Source organism: Salmo salar, chromosome 27 (assembly GCF_965601325.2).
Source record: "Salmo salar chromosome 27, fSalSal1, whole genome shotgun sequence".
NCBI lineage: Eukaryota > Metazoa > Chordata > Actinopteri > Salmoniformes > Salmonidae > Salmo > Salmo salar.
In genome coordinates this window covers 20,002,563-20,026,260 of record NC_138317.1, presented here as the reverse complement: position 1 = coordinate 20,026,260, position 23,698 = coordinate 20,002,563, and the positions used below count along the sequence as shown (strand labels likewise).

General features: G+C 43.0%; 1 protein-coding gene across 1 annotated transcript in view; it reads left to right on the top strand.

Moving 5' to 3' along the window:
• Positions 1-21,673, top strand: part of LOC106588620 (uncharacterized) — a 77,476-nt gene extending 55,803 nt beyond the window's left edge. Inside the window, exons 25-63 of the mRNA XM_014177785.3 lie at positions 992-1,045; positions 1,194-1,247; positions 1,359-1,412; positions 1,700-1,753; positions 2,204-2,248; positions 2,400-2,462; positions 2,589-2,642; positions 2,991-3,032; positions 3,478-3,510; positions 3,991-4,044; positions 4,875-4,928; positions 6,601-6,654; positions 6,743-6,796; positions 6,941-6,994; positions 7,182-7,286; positions 8,283-8,327; positions 8,953-9,030; positions 9,129-9,164; positions 9,284-9,382; positions 9,628-9,663; positions 9,776-9,889; positions 11,249-11,302; positions 11,475-11,582; positions 11,751-11,804; positions 12,013-12,066; positions 12,262-12,315; positions 12,525-12,578; positions 12,685-12,729; positions 13,399-13,452; positions 13,548-13,601; positions 13,896-13,949; positions 16,983-17,054; positions 17,255-17,290; positions 17,474-17,518; positions 17,599-17,778; positions 17,970-18,036; positions 18,162-18,344; positions 18,599-18,676; positions 18,889-21,673. Of these exons, the coding sequence (XP_014033260.1) occupies positions 992-1,045; positions 1,194-1,247; positions 1,359-1,412; positions 1,700-1,753; positions 2,204-2,248; positions 2,400-2,462; positions 2,589-2,642; positions 2,991-3,032; positions 3,478-3,510; positions 3,991-4,044; positions 4,875-4,928; positions 6,601-6,654; positions 6,743-6,796; positions 6,941-6,994; positions 7,182-7,286; positions 8,283-8,327; positions 8,953-9,030; positions 9,129-9,164; positions 9,284-9,382; positions 9,628-9,663; positions 9,776-9,889; positions 11,249-11,302; positions 11,475-11,582; positions 11,751-11,804; positions 12,013-12,066; positions 12,262-12,315; positions 12,525-12,578; positions 12,685-12,729; positions 13,399-13,452; positions 13,548-13,601; positions 13,896-13,949; positions 16,983-17,054; positions 17,255-17,290; positions 17,474-17,518; positions 17,599-17,778; positions 17,970-18,036; positions 18,162-18,344; positions 18,599-18,676; positions 18,889-19,082 (2,676 nt within the window). The 3' untranslated portion in view covers positions 19,083-21,673. The remainder of the gene's footprint in view (positions 1-991; positions 1,046-1,193; positions 1,248-1,358; positions 1,413-1,699; positions 1,754-2,203; positions 2,249-2,399; positions 2,463-2,588; positions 2,643-2,990; positions 3,033-3,477; positions 3,511-3,990; positions 4,045-4,874; positions 4,929-6,600; positions 6,655-6,742; positions 6,797-6,940; positions 6,995-7,181; positions 7,287-8,282; positions 8,328-8,952; positions 9,031-9,128; positions 9,165-9,283; positions 9,383-9,627; positions 9,664-9,775; positions 9,890-11,248; positions 11,303-11,474; positions 11,583-11,750; positions 11,805-12,012; positions 12,067-12,261; positions 12,316-12,524; positions 12,579-12,684; positions 12,730-13,398; positions 13,453-13,547; positions 13,602-13,895; positions 13,950-16,982; positions 17,055-17,254; positions 17,291-17,473; positions 17,519-17,598; positions 17,779-17,969; positions 18,037-18,161; positions 18,345-18,598; positions 18,677-18,888) is intronic.
• The last annotated feature ends 2,025 nt before the right edge of the window (positions 21,674-23,698 follow it).

Here is a 23,698-nt window from a genome sequence, read left to right as displayed (position 1 = left end):
TGACACTACTTCTCTCTCAGTACTAGCGTCACTAAACACTTCCACTGGATGGAAAATACTGTATTCTCGGCCTCTTCAGAACTCATCCACATTGCATAAATTCATTAATATTCAATATCACTCTTAAAAGCAATAATTAGCGCCTTAGGGCCTGGAATTTCTTTAGACGATGTGACCACCCTACCAGCAGGGGTGGAAAAAGTACCGAATTGTCATACTCGAGTAAAAGTAAAGATACCTTAATAGAAAATGACTCAAGTAAAAGTGAATGTCTCACAGTAAAATACTACTTGAGTAAAAGTCTAAAAGTATTTGGTTATAAATATACTTAAGTATCAAAAGTAAATGACATTGCTAAAATATAGTTAATTGTCAAAAGTAAAATTATAAATTATTTCAAATTCCTTATATTAAACAAACCAGACGACACAATTTATTTTACTGTTTTTTTACAGATAGCCAGGGGCGCACACTAACACAGACATCATTTACAGACAAAGCATTTGTGTTTAGTGAGCACCAGATCAGAGGCATTAGGGATGACCAGGGATGTTCTCTTGATAAGTGTGTGAATTGGAAAATGGTCTTGTCCTGCTAAGCATTTGAAATGTAACGAGTACCTTTGAGTGTCAGGGAAAACGTATGGAGTAAAAAGTACATTCTTTTCTTTAGGAATGTAGTGAAGTAAAAGTACAAGTTGTCAAACATATAAATAGTAAAGTACAGATACCCCCAAAAATTACTTAAGTAGTACTTCAAAGTATTTTTACTTAGTTACTTTACACCACTACAGTACCTACCAGGAATAACTCATCGCCCTACTCATTATATGTCCACGACACGCAGCTGACAGAATATCAGGCCAACCTAGAATACAATACTGTACATTACAATACTCCCCCCTCTAGTGGCTGATACTGGTACTGTATGTCTTGCCTGTTGGACTGAGGTTGATGACCATTTTTGTTGATGATGCTGTGTCTCTTTATAGGGTTCCCAGGGGCCTCCTGGAGGGCAAGGAAACCCTGGACAAACTGGACCTCCTGTGAGTTCGGTGCACCAACAATCCATTGAAGGCTGTTCAGCAGTTTACTGTCAGCAGTCATCCCAAAAGCTCATCCAAAGCAAATGTAACCCACATAGAGGAAATGGAAATAATAGAAAATGCAATATGTTCCATTTTCTTTGCTCAGGGTCTACCTGGCGAGATTGGATTTTCAGGGAAACCAGGAGAGCCAGGCAAAGCAGTAAGTAAACTGTATATTTTTTCCACATTTACATAATATGATTTACTTAAGTAACATTGAGTTGTCAAAGCACTCATGTCCCAGACTTATCCCAATATTTATTGTTGGAAGGGTTTACCTGGAAACGATGGGCTGGACGGACTTCCAGGAAATGACGGAGCCAAGGTCTGTGTAGTATTAGTAGAAGTAGTGATTCATGTTTCATAACCAACTGTATGTTTCTGGTTTTTATTCCTCACAAAACAGTAAGGAAACATCTAATAACATGTAACATTCCAAAGTTATAGAGGATGGTATCCTTACCGACACGTTTAGGTTCTCAGAATGTTGTCACATGGTAATGCCATGAGCAACCTATTTGCAGCATTGTGATAACATTATGTGTTAGTTAGGATAATATCTGATACAATACCATAAATGTACCAAGCTGTGTTATTCATTCATCTCCATAGGGGCCTAGAGGAGAGTCTGGATTGGATGGCTTCCCTGGTAAACCTGGTCCTAAGGTACAGTGATACTACTCTTTGTCCAAAATGGCACCCCTTTTCCCATATAGAGCACTCCATAGAGCTCTGGTCAAAAGTAGTGAACTACATAGGAATTACAGTATGGTGCCATTTCAGATGTAACCTCTATCTGGACATCCAGGCCATATCAATGGGACTTCATAAAAGTAATGTAGCAGACTAAAGTTTATATGGAGTCTATAAAGGTGACTTTTAAAGTATCCCTTTCACCTAAGCTGGAAGGATCATTAAATAGGAGCTGGAGTTGTTGGATAGAAACCATCTGAGATATACCTCTGCGTTTATAGACAATCATTTTTCCTTGTGCATGGCTCCTTACAGCCCCCCCACTTGAATGCCGATGTAGTTAATAGACAGTGTTACAGAAATGTCAAGCGTGGTCTGAGGAATCTTATGATCTCATGATGACTGAATGTGTCACGGCTATAGGGTGAAGAAGGACCACCGGGACCAAGAGGACCTGGAGGAGAGGGGGTGAGTTACTAATACCTGGCTATGACCTTAAATCATTATACTCAACTAAAAGTTCCCCATCTCACATGCTCTTCATCTTTCTGTGTGTGTGCGTGTGTGCGTGTGTGCGTGCGTGTGTGCGTGTGTGTGTGTGCGTGTGTGTGTCTTACAGGGACAAGTTGGTTTAACTGGACAACCAGGTGTTGTTGGACCAAAAGGAGAGAAAGGAGGACAGGTGAGTTTGATCTCATAAGCATAATTAAAGCTACACTCCTGAATTGTGCATCAGCCCAATGACAGCTTGCATCTAAATCTCCTTGTGTACCTTGCTCCTGTTTGTGTCTTGTGTTTTCTTTTTTAGGGTGACCGGGGACTAGACGGCTCTCTCGGGCCAAAGGGTGACAAAGGTGACAAGGTAAGACAGAGATATGAGACATTGATTCACAAAGACTCATGTAAACAGCTAGCTACTGTATGTCACAACATCATCTAAAAGCCGCACAGTCTCTTACCTTTGCTGTTACTAGACAGTCAGTAACAATGAACAAGATTCTTGTTACTGTGTGTTTTGTTTGACGAGCGATTGGATAAGCATGGTTATTAGCATAAAAGCTATGTTAGCTGCATGAAAGATGTTTGCTGCTTGTATCAGAGAGTGTGTTTGTCCTCTTCACTTTGTCTCACTAAGGACCACCAGGGGACTAGTGTGTTGTAATGAGTTAATTAACATTCACACACTATGTGTGTGTGTGTGTCGCCTCAGGGTGACACAGGACCCAAGGGAACTCCAGGAATACCAGGAAATGTGAGTAAAATAAAGGGATGTTGATTGGTGCAAATGACCATATTAACCACAGGAGGTTGGTGGAACCTTAATTGGGGAGGACGGGTTTATGGTAATAGCTGGAGCAAAATTGATGGAATGGTATCAAATACATGGTTTCCAGGTGTTTGATGCCATTCTATTTGCTCCGTTTCCGGCCATTATTATGAGCCGTCCTCCCCTCAGCAGCCTCCACTGACATTAATACACTGTAAAACAACTCAGGGAAGGACAAGATGTATTGTAGTAAATTCGAACTGTGAAAATTGACATGTCTGTGAACTAAATCATCTTTTTGTCATGCATATATCAAAACAATAAAACATTTGGATCCATGTACAACTAAGCAAACAAAAAACTTCCTGGAAAAATGCATTGCAATTTGAGGATGCTTGTTGGCTAACTTGTCTCTCTGTTTTTATCTCAGGTGGCCAATGTTATCCCTGAGCCTGGTGAGCCTGTAAGTACTGTAGAAACCAACAAGATCTCACAGTCTCACTTCAGTATTCAACGTTTGTCCGGGGGGGATAGGGTTACGTTTAGGCATTGATTCCGGTTTGGGATAGGGTTAAAACAGAAAAAATAAGTGCCCAGCACTGGGATTTGAACCCACAACCCTCAGAGCTGGAGCATGTGGTTTAAGGCTGTGAGCCTACTAGACATAATTGGCTCATGCGTAGCCCCTAGCGGATGTTATTGAAGGCATTTCCCGTCATCCTGAGGACCAGGAGAAACAATGAATACTGAAGTCGATCTGGTGTGACCTTGCTGGTTAGAAACTGCTCTGTGTTAGACATTTTCTCCAGGCCTAATGTCTAGGCATTTTTTATGTAGGCTTTAGTTGATTGTCGCCAGTCCTAGAAACTGTACACAACAGGTATTACTATACAGAAATATTACACAGCCTGGACATGCATTTATCCTGTTTCTTTCTCCCCAGGGAACACCTGGAGAGAGAGGAGAAAAGGGAGAGCAGGGGAATCCAGGAGATATTGTGAGTTCAGAATAGAAGGAGCCTTCTACAGTACCAATGGAGTAACATTAGGCTGCATTTGGGGAAAATCAGCAGTGCTCCAAACTCTCCACTGGATGCCAAAAGAGATGCGAGTCGATGAAAGTGTCTCCTTTATTTGGTAGAGTCAGATGGACATCAACTATGCTGCAGTTCAGTGGTGGAAAAAGTACTTAACTGTCATACTGGAGTAAAAGTAAAGATACCTTAATGGGAAATGACTCAAGTAAAAGTGAAAGTCACCCAGTAAAATACTACCTGAGTTAAAGTCTAAACGTTCTAGTTTAAATTGTACTTATGCACAGTGGTGGAAAAGTATTCAATTGTCATAAGTCAAAGTATATTGTATACATCAAATTCCCACACTTAGACATAATTTACAAAGGCAGTATTTGTGTTTAGTGAGTCCACTAGATCTTAGGCAGATCAGATGACAATGAGTTATATTGATAGGTGAGTGTATTGGACCATAATGCTGTCCTGTCTGAGCACTCAAAATGTAACGAGGACTTTTTGGTGTCAGGGAAAATGTATGGGAGTAAAAAGTACATATTTTCATTAGGAATGTGGTGAAGTTAAAGTTGTCAAAAATATTAATAGTAATGTACAGATACCCCCAAAAACAACTTAAGTAGTACTTCAAAGTATTTTTATTTAAGTACTTTACACCACCGTTGCAGTTACAGTGCTCTACCATTAGGATGGACACTGTTTGCTTTGAAAGGAATCATATGGCATTGCAAAATAGGGTATCATTTGTTTGATGTTGAACATCATTCTGGGGATGTTACTAACTAACGTGTTGTCTGAAGGGTCCAAGAGGAGTGCCTGGTGAACAAGGCTTTGTGGGACTGCCTGGACCACAGGTAAGGACTTCAGTCAATCAAATGTTATTTATAATTGGACACTCATCTATTCACAACCCACGTAGAGACTATAACATAAGGGCCCTATAAAATCTGTATATTTTTGGGGCCTGATACCATTTTGTACAACTCTTAAAGAAGGACTGCTTTTAAAAAGCACTGAATCCCTTTGAAGCGGCCTATGTGGCATCAATAGGAGTCAGAAAAAGTTATTTGAGCGTCAAAATTGACTACAAAGTGCAAATAGGATAATTTTGGTCATAAAGTCAGTCTCGTCTAAAACTAATTTTGGAACATCCATGTGTCACAAAGGGTAAATTAAGGTCTGTCCATTTTCACATTAACATGGGGTGAACAGCATAGACATTGCGACAGACCTGTCCAGCAGCTCCGACTGTTTACATAAGGCAACACGTCACCATTTCTTTACTTGAGAAATACTGCACTAAACACCTTAGTTAGATGTAAAATTGCGCAACTAAAACATCCTCGGCAAAAACTTCAAAATCAATTACATATTTATTGAGTTATCTTAGATTCATTCTTGGGATTTTGAGGAAGTGAAATAGACTTCTGCATCTACAGTGTCTCATAGGGGACAAACATCATTAATTGGTCAGGAAACACTCCTCTAAGACTGAAATCTAATTTTTGTAATGAGCAACAGAAAAACACACGTGGCAACCAATATGTTAAGTTGCTTTTTAAACCACATCAGGAGATCATTATTGAGGTCAGGGAAAAATTCTAAGACATTTTAGTGACCCTTTAATTCAAGTGCGCGCCTAGCAAGAGGCTGTTGTTTAGCTGTGTTTTTGTAGCGCACATGCGATGGTAGAGTTTGCAAAATAAATACTCTGAATTGATGCAAATAATCATGATAGCATTTTGCCAGGTAAGCACAGCCTACTTTGTAGTTAACCTTTAATTGAGAAGACGGTTTTCCTTGGCATCATCGCTAACGGCTAGACTTAAGCAATAAGGCCAGAGGAGGTGTAGTATACGGCCAATATACCACGGCTAAGCGCTGTTCTTAGGCATGACGCAACGCGGTATATATACAGGCAGTATCACATCCGGCTGTGATTGGGAGTCCCATAGGGCGTCGCACAATTGGCCCAGCGTCGTCCGGGTTTGTCTGGGGTAGGCCGTCATTGTAAATAAGAATTTGTTCTTAACTGACTTACCTTGTTAAATAAAGGTTCAATTTAAAATTAAAATTAAATATATATTGGCCATATATCACAAACCCAGAGGAGCTTTATTGCTATTAAAAACTGGTTACCAACGAAATTAGAGCAGTAAAACTAAACGTTTTGTCATACCCGTGGGCTCAAACCACCCAGTTTATTAAAAGTGGTAGACACTGCACGCACACAGTCAAGGGCATTCTGGTCTTCAGAAAGTTGCAGGAAATACGAATCGCTGATGTACTCTGTTCATGTCTAATGATAAACTTAGACAAATTAATACATTTTCAATACATTTAGTTGATTCTCTATGAGCTCAATCATTGTTTTTATATTGTCAAATTTCATCGCGGATTATATAAGGACCTACATAAGGTGTCCTCCATTGGAAAATAGAAATCAAACCTCAACATAATTTGACATATTATACTGAATGATTTCCACTTCCTTCATAACCTTGTTTGTTATCCCTGTCAATGCAGGGACCTAAAGGTGACATTGGCCCTAAAGGAGAGACTGGGAGACAAGGAGAGCCTGTAAGTTCTGGATCCTTACTGCTGTATATTTGTCTGATAATAATATTACATATAGACAGTTGTGAATGAAGCCTTGTTTCTATTCCAGGGTCCTCCAGGATTGCAGGGAACACAGGGTACCCGTGGACTGCCTGGCAATGTGGTAGGTTCATTTTGTGAAAATGACAGCCCCAAAATATTTTAAACATATGGAATTTGTGTGCTGGTGGTCGAGGACATCCCTTATGCTTAAAATAACCTTTAACCTAATGTGTGCCCTGAACTTCTCTCTCTGTCTATGACACAGGGCATCCCTGGAACCATTGGACCACCTGGAATAGCTGGACAGAGAGGAGAGAGGGTCAGTAACCGTATCACTGCTTTGCTATATGGAAAAACAGGTGATCTCAAATGTGTTGTTCTAGGGACATCATATTGTAACTCGTAACTCGTGTGTTCTAGGGACCTTCTATTGTAACTCGTGCTGTGTGAATGACTAAGCTATGCTATGCAACACTATGCTATGCTCATCATGTGGTGTGCTCCAGGGAGAGATGGGGAAGGAGGGTCGTGGTGGCGCCCCAGGCCCTCCTGGAGATGCAGGCATACAAGGACCCCCTGGCCTACCAGGGAAGGGCAAAGACGGACAGAACGTAAGACACAGAAACATCACTCTGTATAAGACGTTCAAACCTCATTGTTACGTTCAAACCTCATTGTTACGTTCAAACTTCATTGTTACGTTCAAACCTCATTGTTACGTTCAAACCTCATTGTTACATTCAAGCCTCATTGTTACGTTCAAACCTCATTTTTACGTTCAAACCTCATTTTTACGTTCAAACCTCATTGTTACCTTCAAACCTCATTGTTACGTTCAAACCTCATTGTTGGGTTCAAACCTCGAGTTTCTCCTGTCTGCGTGACCACTATAACCAAGGTCAAGAGTTTTGCATGGTCTTTTTGCATGGTCTTGTGGCATAGTCAGGAAAAAGTCCTGACTACAGAATTAACACACATCTAACTTGTTATCCAGACTCTAAGAAGTATGAACCAGAGTTTGTTGGCACTTATCCAATCAGGAAATGAAGAGCTCAGGCTCTGGGGTTTCAATTGAAAAGCCATTCACATCCTGTACGGGTATTGGCTGCACATGTACATAAATCAACATGCATTTAAATACAACCATACTACAGTATGACTGGTTATGTTAGTGCAGTACAACCCGCATTATACAGTTATGCCAACGTTTTGACCTAGAACCTTTTTACTCATTTTCTACACCACAAACATATGGTGATAATGCTGAGAAAGCAAACAAACAGAACATACACAATTTCCCGCTTTATCACATTAAACTAATGAATGAACCCAGCAGGACATGTGCTGTGTGTGTGTGTGTCCATTTTACTACTGCCAGCTGCTGCTCTATAACACATAACACATAACCCTCATGCATACACCAGTACAGTACACTATTTGCACAAATACATAGTGATTATTCTCCTATGTGTTACATTGGTTTCTATTACCCTAGTCCAGGGAACTGTAGGACCATGTATTTTATGCTATAAGACTTTAAATGCCAAGTGTTTGATTTCACCAGCCAGTGGGCTCATAATAGTGTTATGTGTGATATTATATTACAGGGTGATCCTGGACAGCAGGGAATTGAAGGACCGCCCGGCCAGAAGGTAATGTCATTTTAAAGTTGGGTTGGGGTGGAAGGGAGGGAAGGGTAGAGAGAAACATTAGTGCCTTGAAGCCAGGGGTGATTCTGGTAACAAAACGTTTTTATTTTTCTCTAGCTTAGGAAGAAAACAATCCATTTTGGTTGGACAAAAGCAATTTTCTTTGACCACCATACCGTGACTGACACACTGATTTAACAACAGCTTTTTTGGGAGCCGATTAGTGGGGGGGGGGGGATAGAGAGAGTAATTAATTGAGGATAGTGCAAGGTAGAGGCCTTGCATGTACATTCTGTTGATTCCATCTCTGTAGTTTTTAAACCATCCTCCATAGTCACCTTTACAACCACCACACTGAATACTAAAACTTCACATTGGATTCTCTGTTGTTAGAAATACACACAAATGTGATGTATCTTGCCTGAGCAGCCAAGACCTGCAAAGATCAACAACCACTCTGCTCAGCACAGCGGAACTCTCTGAGCCAAACATTACGATAGTACAGTAATGTCATCAGAGAGTATTGGCGATTGCATTAAGAGGACACAGTGTCCCCTGGTTGGATGGTGACCAAGGTTCTGTTGGTGTCTTATTGGATGGTAACCAAGGTTGTGTCTGTGTGTTCCAGGGCCAACCCGGATCCCAGGGACTTCAGGGGGTTCCAGGGAACAGGGGTCCTCCAGGAGAAGGCAAAGTTGGACCCCCGGTAAAGACAACCACTACACACACATAACCACGCCACACACACACACATTCAATTTTGCAGCATATTTTGAACACTGAGAACATCTTTATCTTTTACAGGGACCTTCAGGGCCAAATGGTGCAGTTGGACCACCGGTAAAAACATTTTTGTCATAGTTATGCTCAGTCTTAGAGTGACAAAGTCAATGTGAAAACATGAACTGAGTAATGTTCAAAGAAAAGTTCAACTGACTGCTGTTTGTTTCCTGGTTCAGGGCATGAGAGGTCTGTCAGGCGTCGCTGGTGCACAGGGACCTGCAGGACACAATGGTTTACCAGGAAGACCAGGAGAGAAGGGATCCCCAGGAGAGCCAGTAAGTTGACCAGTACAGTAAATGGGGTTTGGAAACGTCCCAACACTACAAACTGAGACCAAAAACTGTACCTTCACTATACTGTACCTTCACTATACTGTACCTTCACTATACTGTACCTTCGTTACCACTGCACTGACATGATGGAACACCTATGGGGATGTACTCAAACAAATAATGTGAAAATCAGTCCAATCAACCTTTATATAATAATGGATCAAACTAATATAAACCATCTGTTTCAGGGAGCAGCAGCAGACTTGTCGGATTTGAATCTGAAGGTAAGGAGGAGAGCGCTATTACTATAGTACTGTTTCCTCCATCTTTGGTGATACAGTGTATTCTGAGACAGAAGGATTCTTTCATCACTCGGTGTTTCTCCTTGCCCTTCAGGATGTGTGTTCAGACTGCCCAGCCGGAGCCCCGGGACAGCCTGGTCTGCCAGGGACACCAGGGGACAAGGGACAAGCTGGACCCCCAGGGACGAATGGACAGGATGGGTACCAAGTAAGGACAAAGTCAGAGCACCATGCTATTCCATCTGTTGTATGATAAAGTCACATCCTGAATCATTAATAGGAATAATATGATCCTCTCCACAGCACTTCTTCATACTCTAAACACTACAAAGAGAAGTTACGGCTAGGCGTCCCGCCAGCTTAAATTCTTGTTAATCTAACTGCATTGTCCGATTTACAATAGGCTTTACAGCGAAAGCATGCCATGCCATTGTTTGAGGACGGCGCCCCACATCAAAATATTTTTCAACCAGCACAGGTTTCATAAATTCACAAATAGCGATTAAATGTGCACTTACTTTTTGAAAATCTTCCTCTGATTTTCAATTCAAAGGGTCCCAGCTACAACATGTAGTGTCGTTTTGTTAGATAAAATCCTTCTTCATGTCCCAAAAAGTCAGTTTAGTTGGTGCCATCGATTTGAGTAATTCACTCGTTCAACAGGCAGAGAAAGGAATCCATAAAGCTACCGCTAAGCTTTGTTAAAACTAGTCAAAATACATTTATATTTAATCCTCAGGTACCCTAAAATGTAATTAAACTATAATATTTTATACGGAAAGAAGTATGTTCAATAGAAAAGTGATATTAACAGGTGCGCGTCCTCTTCATCGTGCGCTCACAGACTGATTTCCAACTCTGTGTTCCTGTGTCAAAACTCAGAATTCTTCCTTGTTTTGGAAGAAACAAGCCTGAAACCTTGAACAAAGACTGTTGATATCTAGTGGAAGCCATAGGAATTGCAATCTGGGAGCTGGATTTAACTTTTTCCCTATATGTTCTAATGGAAGAGCATAGCCTCTCAAAAAAAGTATTTCCGGGTTGGTTCTTCTTTGGATTTTCTCCTACCATATCTATTGTGTTATAGTCTCCTACATTATTTAAACATTTCCACAAACTTCAGAGTGTCTTCTTTCCAGTGGTACCAATTATATGCATATCCTGGCTTCAGGGCCTGAGTAACAGGCAGTTTACTTTGGGCATGTCAGTCAGACAGGAAGAAGAGAAAAAAGACCCTAGCCTGAAGAAGATTTATTAACTTCATAATAGCATGCCTCAGACAGTGGCCTAGGAGAAGTCTCCTCCGAGGAGTCTCCTGCATTCATCACACTGTGTTTGACTGAAGTGGTGGGAAGGTATCAGGCTGGCTCTCTCAGCATCGTTAGGCTTCCTGTCCTCTGGGGGGTATAGTGAATGATCAGGACCTGGAGACAGGGCTGCTGATGGTCTTTTTGGAGAGGGAGAGAGAGGGAGGAGAGACAAAAACAGACAGACCTGAAAGAGAGATGTATAGAGATAGCCTTTAGCTAGCCAGAAACTGATGGTGTCTGTGTCATTATCCTTGCAGGGCCAGGCAGGCCAGGCTGGACCCACTGGACCCCCAGGAGCTAATGGAGAAAAGGCAAGTCCTCCTCAACCACACCCGATTATCACCAGCACACTTTTACCTCCATAGAATATACATTTTTGAGTTGAAGACCTGAAAACATCCAGTTTGTGTCTGTTATGTCCATTGCCATAGAACACAGTGGCCAGAGGTGATATGCATTATTTATTTACTGTTTGTCCTACAGGGTGTGAAAGGTGATAGAGGACCCCAAGGAGGGCCTGGAGACAAAGGTGAAATAGGCCACACCGGACCCCCCGGCCACCCCGGTGCTGCTGGCATCATGGGGAATCCTGTGAGTACCTGTACCTGCCTGGTGGTACTACCAGTGCCTACCATAGGCCATCATCTTTGCTATTTAGTAGCCTAGTCTCATATCCCTGTGTGCTGTATTGCCAACTCCGATGGTCATTGCAGTAGGATGAATGTTCTTTCTGACTCTTCCCTCTTCGTCTCTCTGTAGGGTAACAACGGTCAACCCGGCCCCATCGGTCCCCCAGGAGCCCCTGGAGAAAAAGTCAGGATGCTGTCAATGTGTTTCATTTTCAGACCACATATTGCACTACATGTCATCAGTTTTATATTGGCCTCGTCCCACTGGCTGGCCATATAGGTCAACTGGGCTGAGTGTTGTTTTGGCAGCGGTCATTAATCATCGTAGTGTTGTTGTTGATTTATCATGGTTGAATCTGTGGAACTATCTTGTGTCTGTTTTCACCCTGTAGGGAAAGGAGGGGATGAAGGGAATCCAGGGGCCACCAGGTCTACCAGGCTTAATGGTGAGAAACGCTGTTGATAAAGTTTTGTGAAGGAGTAGAAAGTACCTGTTGAAGACAAAATATTATTGATAGTAACAATACTAGTACAACCTCTATCTCAAGCTAACCATGATAACATACGTGGAACTTATGAAGTGGACTGTAAATAACAGTTTGAAAATTAAGTCTAAATTCTAAAAGCTGAATGTTCCACAGGGTCAAATGGGAAAAATTGGCAAAGATGGCCGCCAAGGAGAACAAGGAGAATCTGTGAGTACACATGATTTGGCCAAAATATTATTCCCAACATATTCTGCATGTACTGTATATCTAATTGGGCTTCATTTCCATGGATACATTCTGTACATAATCAGTCATAATGGTCTCTGGTTATACAAGGCACAATATGTGTCCCCTGCATATTTACCTGCACATCATTCCCTTGGTGTGTGTAATCTGACCATGTGGTGTGATCTCAGGGTAAACAAGGAGAGCCAGGACCACCAGGACAACAAGGACTCAGGGGAATGCCTGTGAGTAACTAAAACTGTGGGGATGATTATTTAACTGTGTGGTTAATGAAAATATAATTTCACTAGTAATATTGGTGTATTTATGTTAATGATTATCTCCATGCAGGGCTTCAAGGGTCACAGAGGAGAGCCTGGACCACCAGGGTCAAAGGTCAGTCCATTGACTCCCATGTCACAATAGTCAACACATTAGATGACTAGGCCATAAAGTGTTGAATATGAACGTGGGCTTATGTCTTCCCTGGTCTGTCAAGATTAAATCATCTCACTCTCAAAATTGTGACACATGCCTACTCTCATTAAATCTCACTCAGCTCTCAGCTCTGGGATACGATATCTGCCACAGCAGTGTGACCAATAGCATGTCTCAGTATAGTGTGACCTTTATAGTGTGACCAATGGCATGCCTCATTACAGACACCACTGAGGCACTGAAACACAGTGCCAGGCTCACATCCCCTCCAGCCTTTTCTCTGACCGAGATGGACCAAGTGCCCAAGTGCATCACCAGAACACCTCTCTTAAGACAGAGGATTATGTTGGATTGACTCCTCTCTACCTCCACGTCAACCTATGGATTTTAAAGAACACATTGGATGTACTGTATAAGAGTGTCTCGCCTTGACCCAAGACTCGTAGATTCAAGCCATCAAGGTCAAGGCGTTGGAGTTTTACTCTAATCCCCATAGATTTTACCATTGAAGCCCCTTTCTATAGCTATAATCAAAATATTTTCTATAGAACAAAATTAGGAAAAGAGAGGCCTACCGTGAATTGATTGATTGCATTGATTAATATATTTCTGTCCTTAACCAATCAGGGTGAAGATGGAAAGGAAGGCCGTAGTGGACCAGAGGGTAAACCTGGCCAAGACGTGAGTAAGAACACCAATTTAGCCAATCATAACTCTGTAATTATCAACATACAGGGAATGTCTCACTAATATATGCGTTGTGTTTGTTTTTGAAGGGTAATATTGGACCACTTGGACCAGAGGGCCTTGCTGGCCGGAGAGGGGAGAATGTAAGTCACCTTTATACTGCAGTAGACAAGCCTTTATCTGCTGACACTTAGTACACCAGACTTAGCACGATGACAACCTGGTTGATAGAAAGTGACACAAATGTCTGTCTGTATTTCTCTCTCTCTCTCTCTCTCTCTCTCTCTCTCTCTCTCTCTCGCTCTCTCTCTCCCTCTCTACCTCTCCCTCTCTACCTCTCTCGCTCTCTCTCCCTCTCCCTCTCTACCCCTCTCGCTCTCTCTCCCTCTCTCTTTCTCCCTCCCTCCTTCCATCTCTACCTCTCAACCTCTCTCAAGGGTAAACCTGGTGAACCAGGACCTTCAGGAAAGCCAGGAGCCCCTGGTACTCCTGTGAGTGATTATTTATATACAGCAGTAACTGCTCTTAACATTGCATACATTGCTTCTGTGAAAACAGAAACATGCACATGCAGTGAAATGCTGTTTGCATTTCGCGAACACAGCAGCTTCCCTCTACTATGTATCTGGTCGTTAGATCAAGCCCCACCAAGCCCTTGTAAATATGAATATGAATCACTTGCAGCTGTTTAGTCTTCCACCGCAAGATCTTTTAGGAGATTTACCTCCAACAATAGCAACGTTCATAAGAACGTCAGATAGCTAAACGTTAGGTTAATCTCACCCAGTCCCTTATAACGAGTAGTGCTGCCTGTGAGATAATGGCGCCGGAAAGGATGGCTGCCGTTTTATGGGATCTTAACCAACCGTGCTATTTTATTTATTTTTTTTCACATTGTTTGTAACTTATTTTGTACATAATGTTGCTGCTACTGTCTCTTATGACCAAAAAGAGATTCTGGACATCAGAACAACGATTACTCATCTTGAATTGGACGAAGAATTTTTCTTTAATGAGTCGGACGAGAGGGATTTACTCCAGACACCCAAACAGGCCCTCATCCCCATCATTCACAGGAGAAAGAGACAGAGGATTTCACAGAAGGAGATCGGGGTGCCTTGTGAGGATCAGGCGATGAGTGGCTAATCTGCCTTTGCCATCGGTATTATTGGCCAATGTAAAATCGCTGGATAATAAAATGGACGAACTAAAAGCGCATATACCCTACCAATGGGACATTAAAAACTGTGATATCTTATGTTTCACAGAGTCGTGGCTGAACGACGACATGAATAACATACAGCTGGCGGGTTATACACTGTACCGGCAGGATAGAACAGCAGCCTCTGGTAAGACAAGGAGTGGCGTCCTAGTATATTTGTAAACAACAGCTGGTGCATGATATCTAAGGAAGTCTTGAGGTTTTGTTCGCCTGAGGTAAAGTACCTCATGATAAGCTGTAGACGACACTATCTACAAAGAGAGTTTTCATCTATATTCTCTGTAGCTGTCTATTTACCACCACAAACCGATGCTGGCACTAAGACCACACTCAATGAGCTGTATACAGCCATAAGCAAACAGGAAACATTCACAAGGCCGCAGGGCCAGAATTATTACCAGGACGTGTACTCTGAGCACGCGCTGACCAACTGGCAAGTGTCTTCACTGACATGTTCAACCTCTCTCTGTCTGATTCTGAAATACAAACATGTTTCAAGCAGACCACCATTGTCCCTGTGCCCAAGAACACTTAGGTAACCTGCCTAAATGACTACCGACCCGTGGTACTCATGTCTGGTTCACATCAACACCATTATCCCAGAAACCCTAGCCCCATTCCAATTTGCATACCACCGTAACAGATCCACAGATGATGCAATCTCTATTGCACTCCACACTGCCCTTTTCCCCCTGGACAAAAGGAACACCTAAGTTAGAATGCTATTCGTTGACTACAGCTCAGCGTTCAACACCATAGTGCCTTCAGAGCTCATCACTAAGCTAAGGTCCCTGGGACTAAACATCTCCCTCTGCAACTGGATCCTGGACTTCCTGACGGGCTGCCCTCAGGTGGTAAAGGTTGATAACAACACATCCACCACGCTGATCCTCAACACAGGGGCCCCTCAGGGGTGCATGCTCAGTCCCCACCTGTACACTCATGACTGTACGGCCAGGCACAACTCCAACACCATCATTAAGTTTGCCAATGACACAATTGTAGGCCTGATCACCGTCAACGATGAGACAGTGTCAGAGTCGTCGTAAGGATTGGACCAAGGTGCAGCGGGTAAAGTGCTCATCTTCTTAATTTATTTAAAGATAACACTTGAACAAAATAAACAAAACAGTTCCGTAAGGCAACACAGGCTATACAGGAAAACAACCACCCACAAAATACAAGTGAAACAAACACAACTAAATATGGCCTCCAATTAGAGACAACGACAACCAGCTGCCTCTAATTGGAGGTCATTGCCAAAACCCCAACATAGAAATAGAAAACTAGATATAAACATAGAAATAGATAACATAGAACCTAAACCCAAAAACACAGAAACACACAAAACAAACACCCCCTGCCACGCCCTGACCAAACTACAATGACAAATAACCCCTTTTACTGGTCAGGACGTGACAGGCAGCCTATAGGGAGGAGGTCAGAGACCTGACCGTGTGGTGCAAGGACAACAACCTCTCCCTCAACGTGATCAAGACAAAGGAGATGATTGTGGACTATAGGATAAGGAGGACTGAGTACGCACCCATTCTCATTGATGGGAATATAGTGGAGCAGGTTGAGAGCTTCAAGATTTGGCATGGGTCCTCAGATCCTCAAAAGGTTCTACAGCTGCACCATCGAGAGCATCCTGACGGGTTGCATCACTGCCTGGTAAAGCAACTGCTCGGCCTCCGACCGCAAGGCACTACAGAGGGTAGTGCGTACGGCCCAGTACATCACTGGGCCAAGCTTCCTGCCATCCAGGACCTCTATACCAGGCGACATCAGAGGAAGGCCCTAAAAATTGTCAAAGACTCCAGCCACCCTAGTCATAGACTGTTCTGTCTGCTACCTCACTGCATGCGGTACCGGAGTGCCAAGTCTAGGTCCAAGAGACGTCTAAACAGCTTCCAGCCCCAAGCCATAAGACTCCTGAACATCTAATCAAATGGCTACCCAGACTATTTGCAGTGCCCCCCCCCCCCCTCTTTCACGCTGCTGCTACTCTCTGTTATTATCTATGCATAGTCACTTTAATAACTCTACCTACATATACATATTACCTCAATTACCTCGACTAACCGTTGCCCCCACACATTGACTCTGTACCGGTACCCCCTGTATATAGCCTCGCTATTGTTATTTTACTGCTGCTCTTTGTTTGTTTTTTGGTGTATTTTTCTTAAAACTGCAGTCTTAGTTAAGGGCTTGTAAGTATGCATTTCACTGTTCGGTGCATGTGACAAATGACTACGCCATGTGAAAATCATAAGTCCCTGTGTTTCTGTGTGTATTACAGGGTCCGGCTGGAGCCAAGGGAGACCCTGGGAACCCAGGATTACCAGGCTTTAGTGGTCCAAAGGGACCTTTGGTAAATAGGGATTCCTGCTCATCAACGTCATTACTAGTGTGCTAAGCTACTGTTGCTACACCTCCTAGTCCTTCATGTTGGAACAGTCTGAGTTGATGTTCAGCCACAAGAGGATTTGAAGTTGTGATGCAAGCATTTCTGATTTGATCAAATGTATTTCTACTTAAACGTCTCTTCCTTCCATCTCTCTATCTATCTAGGGTCCTGCTGGTCCTGTCGGCCCAGAGGGAAAACAGGTAAGAACCATTGAGTGATTGATTGATTGGTTCGTTTGTTTGTTGATGATTTTTGGAGACATATTTCAATTTTCATCAGCTACTTTTAGTATCTTTACACTATGAAATAGATATGATGTGGAACATGGATTGGGAGATGTCTTGCCAATGACACGTTAAACAAACTCCTTGTCTGTTTCACAGGGTATGTCAGGCAGAGCAGGAGAACGTGGAGTCAAAGGAGAGAGGGTGAGTACATGCTCAACCAAATACCATAAACAACATTGTTTATATTGTCTCTGAGTGTGTTTTGTTGGATGTCTTTGTAGGGCGACTCAGGTGGGAAGGGAGATAAGGGATCTGTTGGAGATCCAGGTATGCCTGGTAACCCGGGGCCCCCAGGCCGTAAGGGCCACACAGGGATGATGGGTATGTCCGGGCCCCCAGGAGAGGTGGGACTTACCGGGCCTCAGGGAACATCTGGAAACCCCGGACAACCAGGACCACGGGTGAGTAATGACTTGAATACTTGCAATGGCTCCCCAGAGTTAACCGCCAGGTTTTAGCTCAGCAGGTTAACACAGTCTTGTTGTTTACAAAATACCCTTGTTCATATCCAGCCACAGTCAAAGTGCTATAGAAAATATTACAGACATCTGGAAATCGATGACGTAAACATGCTAATTTCTCCTTCCAACAGGGAGAGTCAACATCACTGGAAACAATGAGAAGGCTGATCCAGGAGGAACTAGCTAAAGCATTAGATGGTGAGACTGGCGTATTGTTAGGGACAATGGGACATTAGTGCAATCTGCAATGTATGCAATGTGTGTTTTACCTCATATGAGATGTGTAAGTCCTAATGGTGTGTGTCCGTGGGTTCCACCTCCAGACAAAATGGCGTACCTGATGGCCCAGATCCAGCCAGCCCATGTGAAGAGCACGGCAGGTCGGCCAGGACCTCCAGGCCCCTCGGGGAAAGACGGGAGCCACGGTCGCCCCGGACCCCCAGGGGAGCCTGGCATGCCAGGGCAGAATGGAGGAGACGGCATGAGGGGACCCATGGGTCCTAAAGGTAACTGATCCAAAGTGAAGACCCATTGTTATTGGTCACACATACTGTATTTCTTGGTTCAGATATACAGACACTGTGAGAGCATAATACTAAAAAGTGTAATATTGTCAAACCACTACGTGAGAGGTTTCAGGTTTCCACAAAACACAGTTTTACCAATCATTGATATTCATTGCCTTTGGTGGTCTTGATTTAGGCACTGTCTGTAAGAACATCATTGTGAGTGTTGTGTCTGTCATCTCTGTGCCGTCCAGGTGAGAGAGGATCCAGAGGAGACAAGGGAGAAAATGGAGTTGGACAGAGAGGAGAGACTGGACCATCAGGTCCTATAGGTACAGTACTGTTGATCTATTACAGCAATATATCAATAGAATGTCTCTATTACAGCAATATCATTCTAAATGGGTGATTGTTTGTGTCCATCTTGAGATCCGTAGTTGCTAAACTATGCACTATCCAGCACGAGTGGGGTGAGTGACTGACACTTGAACTTCCTAAGAAAGCAGCAGTTGCTTCAGTGTGACTTTGCTACTCCACCCCCCAGGTCCAGCAGGTATGCCAGGCTATGGTAAGGACGGGCAGCCCGGGGCGGCTGGAGCTCAGGGAGAAGCAGGGAATCCTGGCCCCCATGGCCAGCCAGGGCCCAGCGGACCCCCAGGACAGTGTGACCCCTCCCAGTGTGCCTACTACGCTAGTCTGGGATCACGACCCCACACCAAGAACGTCAAGGGGACTTAAAGAGACAGGGACACACTAACTGCTTCTGAAATGGCAACCAATTCCTTACATAGTGCACGACTTTGGTCAAAGGTAGTGCACTAGAAAGGGAATAGGATGCCATTTTGGATGCAGACCAAGAGCTAAAAGTCCAGCTATTTATGAACTGGGATGTGTCAGGATGAACCAAGAACTTTTCTTTCTATAAAAATATATCTCCTTAGTTTGGAGGGAGCTCGAGAGAAGTGTTCTGCCTGCCTGCCGGTCAGAATTAGTTTGTTTTTGTTTTTGTTGTGGGGGTTGGGGGTGAAATGACCAGGGGAAGTGGGTGTGGAGGGTTGGTTGGTGTCTGATATTTGGTAATGTTATCATCAAGAATTACGTAATTTGTTCAACTTAGACGGACTGCCATTGTTCCTATCCGGCTCGAAGGACCATGTAAAAGACCACCGACTACAGTCATGATTACTGGGCTTACTGGGCCTGGGTTCAAATAGGATTTGTTTTCGCTTGATTGAGCTTACCTGGCACAATGGAACCAATGGAATAGTCGTCAAAAGTGCAAACCCTGCTGATCTGGCACTTTAGGCAGGCTCAATCAAACACTCAAAACTATTTCAAAGAAAACAAATACCATCTGTACCCATGTCTGGTAAAAGATGGAGCCGCAGTTACAGAACGGCCATTTATACCATAATAGCGTTGTCAGTCTCCCAACATACACAGTCGTCAGTCTGGTATGGGTTTAACATTAGACTCAACCCATCAGTCAGTAGCCACATCATTGATCCAGCAGTAGGCAGCTCCTCTGAAGTCAACTGGTAGTGATCCAGTCAAGTTATTTCTATTGATGGGAAGGGAACATTAGCCTGAATGGGAAGGGAACATTAGCCTGAATGGGAAGGGAACATTAGCCTGAATGAGACACAATCTGAAATGTCAATATTAAGCTTCATGGATGGATCTTTAATGAGGCTGTGGATGGTGGTGAACGACTACATGCTTTGTTTTGCCTTGCCTGTAAGCTTCTAATAGTGCAATTGTCTTGAATAATGAGAGCCGGGCCACCAGTACTGGACAGGGTGAATACTGAACTTTCACATTCTCTGGGTATCTGTACAATTACTATCTTGACCTTTTGTGACAGCTTTAATTGCCTATTGTACAGTGTTTGTTCATTATTCCTCCAAAGGGAATCCAACTTCATGAATGGAAAACTACAAAAGGAAAACTACATTTCCCATTTCGTTTCTACCTAAGTGTCTCTGGTGATTCCACAGAGTCTGCCAGTAACCAGTCTGGAGAGAGAAGGTATTAAAACCACAGCTTTTGTTCCACTCGTTCCTCAAACGTTGCTTGTTTCCTTGCTTCACGCTACGTTCTCTGTAATGTGTCACTTCCTCTTGCTCATTAGCCAGTCCCCCTGTGGCACAGGCAGGCCAGGGACACAGTGACTCAAATAAAGACATTGTTTTAGCTAAATCGTTAAGTGCTATACAGCATGAGTTCCTTCTTCCCTGTTCTGTGATTGGTAAAGTCAGTGTGTATTCTGTCTGAAGGATGTCTTTCATCACTCATCCCACGTCCCTGGTGGACCAATTATACCCTCTCTAAAACTCACAAGATGAGTCGAGGGAGAGTCAGTAAAAAAGAATACAATAGATTACTCACTGCTCACTCTAGGGGAATTATTTTGGCTTGAAAAATGAGAAGAAATGTAAGACATCAACATTGAGGTTCCGAAATGTTCATCAGGTCACCAATAAAGTAAAATAGATATATTGTATTTCAGGCCTTCCTTATATGGATGTGAGCCTGGATCCAGCATGTATTTCTAGAACACAGTAAGAACACCCACAGTGTTTCCAGAACCCAGGCCAACACCAACAGTGTTCCAGAACCTAAGCCAACAGCCACAGTGAAATCACTGCTTGGCCATCTGCACCTCAGGTCACTTCACTGAAGGTCGTCCAAAGTGCTCTCCAGAATATTTATAGCTAAATATACAGTGTCTACATTGCCCACTGTACTGTAGCCTATAAAACTGTGCCTCATGATCCATGGCAGTCAAAGGAACAGAGACAGTATACTCTTCACTGACTTGCATACACTTTACTACCACATCACAGTGGAGATGTGTGGACTTCGTTATGAATTACGTTTCAGAATGCCAGAATGCCAAATAGGAGAAATATAATAGTAACATAATGGTTTTGTAAATGGAAAACGCTTGTTAGTCCATTGATATGAGCATTAGAATGTCTGATGTATGCTGCCAGTGCTCCCCATAGAAAATAATGCAAAAGGTGCACGTTTCTAATTATGTTTGGTTTGTTTCCTGATTTCATCTAAATTTGTGATAATTGAAAACAACCAACTGTATGTAACTGATTTAGAGTTTTTGTTAATTCTACTGTTAAATTATTCACAGTTTGAAATACCAGTAGCTTACCGTATGTGGAATGTTAAAAATGGTTTTACGATGGTAATCCTTACCTGTTTATCCTAAAAGATTGGTACTAAAATATCCTAAATTAGTGGCTGGTATGTTTGTACGTATTGGAAAGGTGTATTATGTACTGTATCATGTTGTAATAAAGACTGGAACAGATCATTTTTTTAGAAAAAGGCTTTTCCTTTCCTTTGTGAGTAATCTTTCTGTGTCCTCTTATAAGTGCTGGTATGACTTGAATTCTCAATTGTTAGGTTTCCTACTTAACCTCTTTGCTCAATGTCTAATACTACCAGCTAATTTACCAGTAGACCCTGCAGGCATATGACAAGTTCATTGCTTCTTTTGAATGTCAATCGCAACTTCTACAGACCCAATGAAATGAACAGTAATCGCTCAGTTTAAAATGTTCTCCCGTTATCGTTTGCATAGCATGCACAATTGGCAGTTCTGTAAAATATCTAACCAATTTTTATTGCTAATCAGAATTGTAATTTTTCTGAAACTATCCATCATGCAGCTGTTGGTATGTTAGTGGTTTATGTACAACCTATAGCCTATTATTCTAAGGGATGCCAGTAGATCCATGATTAGACCAATGAGAACAAATAGATGCCGTTGAGGGGAGGGGGGGGGGGGGTGATGGGAGGAGGAAGAGGAGGAGGGAGATGGGGAGGAGGTGGAGGAGGGGGTGGAAGGGGGAGGGGAATGGGGAGTAGGGGGAGGGTGAAGAGGAGGAGGGGATTGGGGAGGAGGAGAAGGGGGAGGAGGAGGCAGAAGAGGGGGAGGAGGAGGAGGTGGAGGTGGAGGAGGGGGGGGTGGAGGAGGAGGATGGGGAGGTGGTAGAGGAGGAGGATGGGGAGGTGGTAGAGGAGGGGGAGGAAGAGGGGGAGGAGGAGGCTAGTTCTAGCCTGCAGTAGCCCATCTCCTGTTTCAGCCAACGGCCAGCAACCTTCTAAAGGTCATATTGACTCAATAAATGAATCTCTGGTGTATAGACTCAGAGAATGGGATGTTGACTCTCCTCTCTCAGTAACTAGGCAACGGTGAACTGGAAGACCCTGCGGACGTTTGTAACAAAGACTGATCAAACTGGTCCCCTGGAGGTCTTGCTCCATCCCTTGGATGTAACAGCTTCAACAGATAGAACTCTCCAATGGTAATCATGATGTCACAAAACATCTCTCAAATGGTAATGCTGAAAGTCACAAAGCTGTCAATACATAGTATTTTGGGCCTCACAAGTGGCGCTGCGGTCTAACCTGTTGAGGGTAGGGGGCAGTATTTGCACGGCCGGATAAAAAACGTACCCGATTTAATCTGGTTATTACTACTGCCCAGAAACTAGAATATGCATATAATTATTGGCTTTGGATAGAAAACACCCTAAAGTTTCTAAAACTGTTTGAATGGTGTCTGTGAGTATAACAGAACTCATATGGCAGGCAAAAACCTGAGAAGATTCTGTACAGGAAGTGCCCTCTCTGACCATTCCTTGGGCTTCTTGACTCTCTTTATTGAAAATGTTGGATCTTTGCTGTAACGTGACACTTCCTACGGCTCCCATAGGCTCTCAGAACCCGGGAAAAAGCTGAATGATGTCGAGGCAGCCCCTGGCTGAAAAACATTAGCGCCTTTGGTAAGTGGTCTATCAGAGGACAATGAGACTGAGGCGCGTGCACGAGGTGACCCCTGTTTTTATTTTCTCTCTCTTTGAATGTAAACACGGTTTCCCGGTCGGAATATTATCGCTTTTTTACGAGAAAAATGGCATAAAAATTGATTTTAAACAGCGGTTGACATGCTTCGAAGTACGGTAATGGAATATTTCGTTGGGCGCGTCACCCTTCTTTACACTTCGGATAGTGTCTTGAACGCACGAACAAAACAGAGGATATTTGAACATAACTATGGATTATTTTGAACCAAACCAACATTTGTTATTGAAGTAGAAATCCTGGGAGTGCATTCTGACGAAGAACAGCAAAGGTAATAAAATTTTTCTTATAGTAAATCTGACTTTGGTGAGGGCTAAACTTGGTGGGTGTCTAAATAGCTAGCCCTGTGATGCCGGGCTATCTACTCAGAATATTGCAAAATGTGCTTTCACCGAAAAGCTATTTTAAAATCGGACATAGCGAGTGCATAAAGGAGTTCTGTATCTATAATTCTTAAAATAATTATG